Source organism: Vipera berus (assembly GCF_964194415.1).
Source record: "Vipera berus genome assembly, chromosome: 1".
NCBI lineage: Eukaryota > Metazoa > Chordata > Lepidosauria > Squamata > Viperidae > Vipera > Vipera berus.
The window spans coordinates 26,115,476-26,125,688 of record NC_138202.1 but is presented as its reverse complement, the minus strand read 5'-3'; the positions used below and the strand labels follow the sequence as shown (position 1 = coordinate 26,125,688).

Here is a 10,213-nt window from a genome sequence, read left to right as displayed (position 1 = left end):
GGATGACTCAGCTTTCAGTGGACCTTACAGATTCCCTCTTATACCGCCTTCAGATCTGTTTAATCTGTGCTTTTACACTTCCCAGGTAAGTTTTCAAGATTTGTAATAAACCAGTCAGGAACAACATCATCTAATGTTTACCAAAGGCTCCTATATCAAACTAGGGGGGAAAACGTTGATAGGACAGTTTGACTACACTTGTTAAGGATATTGAAGTAACAATGCTCATCTAAATTTATTATGAAAAAATGCCTTAAACTGAACTTTTAATGAGTAATGTTTTTACATGTGAGTTGATTTTTACCTAAATTTTCATCTCTGAAAGACAAGGCAGCCCCAGTATCTTCCTTGGCAATAGCTTGGCTTCTCAACATGACAGATGATCCCTTCTCAACTATGTGATTCTGAAAGGAATTTTCAAGTTAGCAATAACCCTCCAGCTCATTACATGCTTTGTGTGGTGTTAGGAGAGCTTTTGGCCTTCATCCTAGAAATATTTCCAGCACCCTGCTGATCAGTGGTTTAGAGAATCTAGCTTGCAAATGAGTTGTTAATTCCTATTTTCCATTAGAATTAAGCACTCTCTGCCTAATTATCTTACTGTTTAGCAATCACAGAGTTTATATCTGACATCTGGAAGCTGTCATCCTATTTTAATTTATTTTATTTTAGAATGTGCACCCTTATCACATACTTCCAAAAGAAGCCTAAGGGTAGCTTTACAACATACTAAAATGGAAACCAACAATTTATAGAATACATTAAATGATTTTAATTTAGAAATATAACAAATTCAGCTATTTATCTCTGTGCATCCCAACCAGGTACCTGTTCCACCTATTTTGGGATTTTATCAGTTGAAAGAAGAAGAATCACAATGGAAGTTCACAATTCACTTGAAACTTCACGAAAGTATAAAAAATACTTTTGAATACTGCAAAGCTTATATTCCCTTTTTTAACAGGTGAGAATAATCCCTCCCTCCCTCAAATCAACAAAACAAAGACTTCTTTATAGAGACTGCTGTTTGGGGAGTACTTGAAAAATCTGCATTTATAGAATTTTTTTGGGGGGTGGGGCGGGGTGGGGGCAGAGTAGCTGAGTGTAGGAACCATTTTATTGGTCTTCCAGATACCTATTGGGTTTTAGGGGGTGCTTGAGGAGGTTTCTGACTGTTTATTGTACACAGGCCTTATTTTCCTCTTGGAGTCAGAGGGTGGCTGGAGTCTTGGCTCAGATTGGCTCTGAGAGATGAAGCAGCAGAGTACCACTGTAGGAAGGTAAAGGACATGCCTGACTGAACACAGATAATGGCCATTATTAAGGATGACATCATGACAATAAGAGTGGCAAAATCCCAGTATTTTTCCTCTCATCTTTCCTCTGCATTTTGCCACCCTGTGGCCCTGTTAAAGGTAACCTGCTCTAAACCTCCATGAGGAAAGAGAGATGATTCAGAAAATCATCTGAAGGGCTGTTGTGACATTTTTTTTCAAGAGATCTGGCAAATAAAATCATTTAGATTAACTGTTAGCTGACTTGATTAATCATCTGGTTATGTGGGAAGTGAGCAGGCTCCTTAGGCCTAAGAATGTAAACTCAGTAGATCCCTCTTTGGTTGGTTAAAGCATTATTGAGAGCCATAGTGGCACAGTATAGGGACGCGGTGGCTCAGTGGGTTAGGACGCTGAGCTTGTCAATCAGAAGGTCGGCAGTTTGGCGGGTCGAATCCCAAGTGCCGCGTAACGTAACAGAGTGAGCGCCTGTTACTCGTCCCAGCTTCTGCCAACCTAGCAGTTCAAAAGCACATAAAAATGCAAGTAGAAAAATAGGGACCACTACAGTGGGAAGGTAACAGCATTCCGTGCGCCTTTGGCATCTAGTCATGCTGGCCACATGACCACGGAGACGTCCTCGGACAAGCGCTGGCTCTTCGGCTCTGAAACGGAGATGAGCACCGGCCCCTAGAGTTGGAAACGACTAGCACGCATGTGCGGCGGAACCTTTACCTTTACCTTACTAGTGGCACAGTGGTTAGAATGCAGTATTGCAGGCTAATTCTGCTGACTGCCAGGAGTTCAATTCTAGCCAGCTCAAGGTTGATTCAGCCTTCCATCCTTCCAAGGTCAGTAAAATGAGGACCCAGATAGCTGTGGGCCATGTGCTGACTCTGTAAATCGCTTAGAGAGGGCTGTAAAGCACTGTGAAGTGGTATCTAAGTCTTAATGCTATTGCTTTTCTGGAAGATGACAAGTAGTTGTGTCTCAAGAGTGGGGAATTCATTCTTGAATGAAGGGATGAATCTGCCTGAGCAGTGTCCATCCCTTCCTCAAGAGGCTATTCCTTGACCAAGTAGTGGTGGATGATTTCTGAATTGTCTTCTGACTTTCCTTTTGGAGATATGTTGTTGAAAAGTGGTCAGCCAGCAGCTTCACAAGGCTCTTGAGGAAACAGATTATTGAGATTCCTTTCAGTTGACTTTCAAGTCTGAACACAGTATAGAGATGACATTGATCATGCTTGTAGATGACCAGTGATGGAATCAGAATAAGGGTAGTGCATATATTCTGGCCTTCCTTAATCTCTCAGTGGCCTTTAATACTATCAGTCATGATATACCTCTCTACAGACGCAGGCTTATGAGCAGGAAACATAGTGTTGCACTGTTTTTACTTCAGTGCAGTTCTGGATGGCGTTTAAACGGGGAGAATTCTAGCTCTTAATCCTTTCTTTGTGGTATATCCCAGGACTCAATTCCCTCCCCACTCTTGTTTTAACATCTACCTGAGGTTGCCAGATATCAACATGGGGTGTCAGGTAGCAATGTGCTGATTATAGCCAGTTATATCTCTCAGCTCTTGATGTCCAAGTGATGCTATTGAGGTTCTGGAAGCTAAGGGGTTTAGATGGAGAGGATCATACTGAAACCCCACCCTAGCAAGATCAAGTCTCTCCCCTCTGTGATTTCTGTAGACTGCTGTAGAGAATACAGTTTCTACATTTTCTGTTTTCTCTAGAGAGCATCAGTGAGGACCCAGATTGTTGGGAGCAATAGGCTGACTCTGTAAACCACTTAGAGAAGGCTGTAAAGCACTGTGAAGCAGTATATAAGTCTAAGTGCTATTGCTATAAGCTGTTTCTGTAGTGCACCCATGGCTCCCAGCCCTCGGCTTTCAGTGCAATACAAGACAATAAGCAGCCAGTTGAGCATTCCAAAGGGCAGAGGAGTAGTTAGGAGTAAAAGAAAAAAAAAAGGCCGAGTGTGTAAAACTTGAGTAGTCTTGTTTCTAGCCAAAAGAACACAGTCATGGTCATGTGATTTCCCACTTAGCAACCACTTTGCTTAGTAGCAGCATTGCCGGTTCCATTTAGGAGCATTAAGCAAGGGCTACCTGTATAGAACACAGCATAGTTAACTTGAATACTGAAATAGCATATGAAGCTTTGAAAAAGAGAAGGTGAAAATGAGCACTGAGGAAATCAGTGTTAGGTGAATTTCAAAATTGCAATGTGCTTTATTGTAAGTTTTCTGTATTGCAATCATTTGAAATCCCAAAGCCATGTCTTTAATGTGGAATTTATTTAGTTACCAGCCTTCCAGAAAACTGGACACATTCCAGATGTAAGGATTTTATATGCCACAATTATCCCCACAAGCATGTCCATTGCTGAGAATTCTGGAAATTGAAATCCATATATCTACAGGGCACCAAGAGTGGGAATAACTAATATAAATTGTTGATTTGTGTCAGATATAATTCATAGAAAAGGCATGTGCTATTTTCTTAGTTGTTCAGAAATTACTCAAAATTGCTTTATTAAATAATAAGGTCATTTAGACTACCATTCTGCAATAAGTAATAATGCTTTGCTCTTGATTCTTAGAGGTCCCATTACACACTTGGAATACAAAATCAGCTATGGCCAACTGGAGGTATCAAAAGAGAAAAGCTTACTGATTTGGTTCATAGGTAAGTTAAGTATATTTGGCCCCATCTGATCCAAGGAAAGGCTCAACCTCATTTGGAAACACCTTGCAGGCTGCTTTGTTTACTAATGAAGGAAGGAATTTATTTTATATTGTGCTTTATCATTTAATTCTGGACAGTTCCAAATAAAGTGGGGGAAATTCCTATCCAAAGGCTGCTGGAAGCACTGTGTTGACAAAACTGGGCTTAAACAGAGCAATGCTAATATACAGCACCTTTCCATGTTCCTAAAAATATACTAGAGGTCTCTGATAAACCAAACAATTCCAAAGATAGATTCTTTCATCTAGGCCTGTACTTGTCTTCTCCATCTGGAATGAAATTAAGTTGCTTGGTAAAGTACCATATTCTGTCTTACCATCTTTCCAGATTTTTTTTCCAAAGTAGCAGATGAGATCAAAAGGCACGAGCAATCTTTTATTTGCAGCTAAAGGTGCACTTTGGCGAGGTTTCATAGCCGCAGAATACATGGCAGTGTTGTGGTATCATCAGCTGACAGGCCAAATATTTTGGCCCATGTAGATAGGATCAATACAAAATAACTGTAAGGTTTATCGTGCTTACTTTAATTATTTTTGTGAAAATTTTCAACTCTGTAAACTTGGAGGGCTTTGAAAGCTGTAGTTAGCTGTAAACTACACTCCTCTGCTTTATTATCTTCCTGGATCCCTTCCATTTTTATTTTCCACACACAGTGCACTAATTCTAGTATCTGTTTCTGAAAATAGGCTATTAATTCTTTGCAAACCTTAATGGCACCTGGAGGATTTTTTTTTCTTGGTCATTTTCTCATATGTCCACCTCTTCCACGAACATCATTGCAAGCCAGGATTCCTTTGGATTTTTTTTTCTGAGATATCTTGCAAACTTTCCTGCTTTTTCTGAGTTAGGCTCCAATATCAAAAGTGAGTCTGACCAAAAATTACACTGAGGTACATTGCAAGAAGATGTATTCTGACTGGTAAAATGTTCCTCCTCCAAACACAGCCTTTGTTCTTGACTTTCCCCCATCTCTGTTTTATGTAGGACCAACAGATCTTTATCCTACATAATTTATCCTGTAGAAGTGCCATATAAATGTTAATGTCATTCCTGTGAAATATTTCTAGCCTCTTTTTCTTAACTCTAAAGGACAAAAATTTCCAAAATCACTGGAAATTTCTCTTACTGGGACTGTTGCTTTTGGTCCAACAAATCAGGATCAGCCAGTGGATGCTGTTTGTACTGGAAATACTGCATACATCAAAGTAAGTTGTGGGGAAAACTAGATGTTAGCTATCTGGCTTTGCAGTCAATGGAAAATGGTATCCAAGTGCTCAGAGGATGGCAGTTCCTAGGTGCTGTGGGCTTTCAAGTTGCGTAAAGGAACAATATGAATCTTTCCAAGAGATCTCATTTTCAGAATCAGTTGTATGTATGAGAAAATTACCATTGTAAGAACCAATCTCTCCAACTTTTTTAAAAAATCAAATCTTATCAAGGTAAAAATTACTCAAAAAGCTATGGTGTAGCTAACTTACGGTAGTTTTCAGTTTAAAACAAATAAATAAGGAAGTCAGCCTTTACTGTAGATCACGGGTGTCAAACTCAATCGCATCACGTGACATATCGCAACATTTTTTGCCTTTGCAGAGCCAGGGTGGGCGTGGCCTGCATGTGATGCATCCGCAGGCCAGCAGTTTGACACCCCTGCTGTAGATTGACATATAGATCTTTGTGTTATGTAGACCAATCATCTGCACATTTAAATTGATTGCTGCATTTCTTTGTAGTTCATCAATTATATATAAATTGCTAGTATATTGCTCCCCTCTCCCCCCCCCCCCGCTCAAAAAACCAGAAATGAGAGTCACTGCATCTCTTTCTCAGTGTTCTTTGCTTGGTTGTCTTTAGCTTTATTTTAAAATCTTGGATTTCACACTTACTGGATGTTACACAGACCAACATTCCATCCAGGTCTTTTCATCGGGCAAAGCCAAGATCAGTACAGGTGAGCATATTACATCTTTGGCAATTTGAATTGAAGCAAATACATTTAACTTCCAAACTTTTATGCCTGTTTGTTGTGTATTGGTCTGAAAATTGTAAGTTTTTAATGAAGCATGTATCTCTATGTTAGAATATTCTGCCACTTTATTATGTCTTATGAAAGCATCTGTTTTTTTTAAATTTTAAAAAATGAAATGTATTTTGTACATCATGATATAATCAATCTAAGAACTTACCTTCTCCATTTCTTTGAATTTTAGCTCGTGAGGTACTTTCATCAGATTACTACATCTGGAATTCCAAAGCCCCAGCACCTGTTGTATATAGAACTTTACTTTTCTAAATTTTCTATTCAGTTTTGTACTAGGAAAAATGTATTGCCAAAGTGTTTTACATCCATTCTGAAGCTTCTGTTCGAGGTAAAACAAAATATTAAATGATCATTTTTCTATTATTTAAAATGACTAAAGTTTCTCTGTGAGTATGCTATTAGAGATATTGCATGATATATAACTCTTAGACAATCAAACTTACCTGGTGCCAAATACATTACTTGGAAATTAAAATCTTTCTTGTGTGTATTGTTGATTTTACTGTCACATTTCCCAACCTTAACTAAGTCGTTGAGCATCGTTTCTATACATTCTGTTTTGAAGAAATAGAAATTTAAAAGTACCTCTGACTATATACATACTGAAAAGTATTTACCTTTTTACATTGAGCAACCACAGTCTCTTTCTACCAAATTAGATGTACTCCAGATGCATTGGATATATGAGTTTAAACTGTAGAAAATATTCTTGAATTTGTAGATTTAATCTTGTTATACATAAGTTTCCACTTTTCTTTGCTGCTTTTATTCCTGAGAGGGGCAGCAATTTATACTGACAGCTACTTCACTCCTTATACTTACATAAAAACCATTGGTATTCTAGTTTTACAGATAATTTTTAAAAGTATAGTTTCCAGTCAGAAGTAGCTGAATTTATTCATGTTATTTGTATTCAATATAAATAAGAACTATCAAGACAATTTACAGCATAAAATCATATATACAAATAAAAACTTTTTAAAAGCAAAAAAAGCAACATGCAGCCTATTGTTAAAATAATTTTAAAAAACAGATTTAAGGTGTGTGTCTTAACTATTTTCTTAAAAGTGAAGTAGTGCAAGTACAGTTCCTATGGAAGTTCATTCCATAGTATAGGGATGATAAAGGAACTAATCTTCTGTATCTTAGGAAAAGATCTTCAAGAGGAAGAATGTATTTAAAATGTTTGCCTGAGCATATTGATATCCAGACAGTTTTTAACACCGTTAGTCATTCGTCTGTTAAAGAATAAAACAGAATAAGTTCTTGATTTAGGACAAAACACTTGTTTTTTCAAAAGAAGCTACTGCTGGGTTGTACATAAAACTACTGTTCCAGTTAAGCTTGGGCAAGAAATCAGGAGCTGAAATCAACATCTTTTAATTAAATTAATTCCAATATTAATGCTATGAGTTCTTAGTAAAATGAGTTAAGATCAAGAAACCTATGTTCTTTTTTAAAATATATTTTATTAATTTTTTACAATAACAATCTTTAGTACTTGGTAAACAAGGTGCTATCTGTGTTCATATATTTAACAACAATCAATAATAGTTTCTATGATTCCATAATCAACATACTAGTCAGTAATACATTTCCTTGATCTTCTCTTCTTCCAATAGTATTTTCCTTTTGCCAACATTGAGTAACTACAATTATTAGTACTTTCAATACATACAAAGTATGTATGTATTTTGACATTCAAAATGTTCCATCTCTTTCTTTTTACCCCCCGTGGATAGGGCTCGCAACTTGGGAGTCCTCCTAGATTCACGGCTTACTTTGGAAGATCACATAGTAGCCGTGACTAGGGGGGCTTTCGCTCAGGTTCGCCTGGTGCGTCAGTTGCGGCCCTATCTGGACCGGGATGCCCTGTGTACGGTCACTCATGCGCTCGTGACCTCTCGTCTGGACTACTGCAATGCTCTTTACATGGGGCTTCCCTTGAAGACCACTCGGAGGCTCCAACTGGTACAGAATGCGGCCGCGAGAGTTGTCTTGGGAGTTTCCCGGTACTCCCATGTTACACCTTTGCTCCGCGAGCTGCATTGGTTACCAGTTGTCTTCCGGGTGAGGTTCAAGGTCTTGGTGATGGTTTTTAAGTCCTTACATGGCATGGGTCCGGAATACCTTGGGGACCACCTGCTGCCGGCGTCGACTTCCCTCCGCCCTGTGTGTTCCCACAGAGAGGGCCTCCTCACGGTGCCTCCGGTCAGAGAATGCCGGCTGGTGGCCCCCAGGGGGAGGGCCTTCTCTGTGGGCTTTATGGAACCAACTGCTGGTTGAGCTCCGGACGGCACCGGATCTTCGCTCCTTCCGGCGCGGGCTAAAGACCCATTTATTTGAACAAGCTGGCCTGGCCTGATGGGGGAACGTTAGGGTTTTAATGGGTTTTATATTGTGATTGTTTTAATTGGGCAATTATTTAATCCTTTTTTAACTTTTGTATTTCTATTTATATGCCCTGTTCACCGCCCTGAGTCCTCCGGGAGAAGGGCGGTATATAAATTTAATTAATAATAATAATAATAATAATAATAATAATAATAATAATAATAATAATAATAATAATAATAATAAAAATGTAAATATTTTTCTGGTGTTTATACAAATAACATTAACATCAGTGTATAATAACTTTTCTAATCAGCTTATGTTTCAGTTGTATTTGTGAAGTCATTGAATCACCATAGGTCCTGTTTTCAACATTCTTTTTTAAGCTTAGTTTCCATTCAGCATTCAAAACGTTCTTATCAATTTTAATTTTCTCAAAATTAATTACACTTAAATGTCTATACATTCTGCATCTCAGTATTTTTATAATTCTCTTAACAGAAAAAATGAACAAAGATATTATACTATTTATAAATCACATCCCTTTTATTATAGAACCCATTTATATCCAATGTTTATCTATTTTTTTAGCCATATTCAAACAAGTGTTTAGTCATATAGTACTCCATCTGGTAAGTCGAATCATCTGATCTCTTAAATCTAACTTTAGGCTTCTTCTTTTGCCAGACAACTTTCTAAGTCAGTGTATTCAGTTTGCCAGGGAATTCTTCTGGTGTTTTTATAAGTGTTATTAGAGCTGGGGAAGACAGATTAGGTGGAGTATTTTGATGGGGAGTTTCGCACATTTGTATTCATTAAAAGGCTTCCCCTTTCCTTCTCCCTCAGTTTTTCTTTTTATTTTTTGTCTCCCAAACTCTAGTAGTTCTCCTGGCATCTTTATAATCCATTTTGTTGGATCTTTTTTCTTATCCTCTGGTTTATTTTGAAGTTCTGAAAAATAAAAAGTCTTTTCCCTTTCCGATATTATAACAGAATCTTGCAGATTTTTCTTTACCTGTGCTAAGTTCCTTTCATTTATAGCCTCCATCTTTGGGTCACTTTCCCCTTGTTTGTATTCTATTGTCTGATTTATTTGTTCATTTTTTATTGTCATTTTCTGAGAGTTTTTTGGTTGTGAGCTTAGGTTAAAGATGTGCTCATTTATGTCATCAAAATTGTTTTTAATCTCATTATGATTTAAAACAATTGTCATTTGAATTAATTGCAACATTGCATGCATTTCCTCCTGGAAAATATTTGCCTTGTCTTGAAGTATTACTCATGCAGATCTCTGATGATCCAGGCTGGGAGCTTCAGTAAAAAAAATCTTGAGTGTGGTTTCCTACCACTTCTAGCTGGGTATGCAACATCCATTTTGTCTCCCCCTTCTGAATAGTCTTTCACAGGTACCATAATCCCCTCTATTAGTTTTATCCAACCAACCAATCTTAAGGTCCAAACAACACATTTTTATATAGCTGTTGTCTTTATATGTGGACTTTATACTCTAATGCGTTTCCATTTGTAAATCTACCACTGAAAACAATAATTTATAACGGTTTTTCTGCTCGGGTGCTACCATTATCAATCAATCACAATTTGCAGTCCAAAATGTTCAACCATCCAAAGGTAATTCAGTAGTTTCCCCCCTAGAAGAATGGCCCAAAGTCAAAGTTTTTCTTTCTTTACAAATAATTTTTAAGCCTAACAAATCTCCGCTCAGTAAGTGTTTATAATCTAACAAGGTCAGAATTTTTTATAATACTTGTAGATCTCACTCTATAATAGATAGCCCAATGTATTTTCTCTC

The 10,213-nt window shown here is 37.6% G+C and overlaps 1 protein-coding gene across 2 annotated transcripts in view; it reads left to right on the top strand.

Moving 5' to 3' along the window:
* AP5M1 (adaptor related protein complex 5 subunit mu 1) overlaps nt 1-6,465 on the top strand; it is a 17,032-nt gene extending 10,567 nt beyond the window's left edge. Inside the window, exons 4-9 of one of the 2 annotated variants that reach the window (XM_081339395.1) lie at nt 1-85; nt 825-964; nt 3,886-3,971; nt 5,121-5,236; nt 5,883-5,979; nt 6,239-6,465. The exon at nt 1-85 is cut by the window's left edge and continues 143 nt beyond it. In XM_081339395.1, coding sequence (XP_081195521.1) covers nt 1-85; nt 825-964; nt 3,886-3,971; nt 5,121-5,236; nt 5,883-5,979; nt 6,239-6,321 — 607 coding nt within the window. In that variant the 3' untranslated portion in view covers nt 6,322-6,465. The remainder of the gene's footprint in view (nt 86-824; nt 965-3,885; nt 3,972-5,120; nt 5,237-5,882; nt 5,980-6,238) is intronic. The other variant, XR_014027946.1, reaches the window with a different exon arrangement.
* Nucleotides 6,466-10,213: the final 3,748 nt, after the last annotated feature.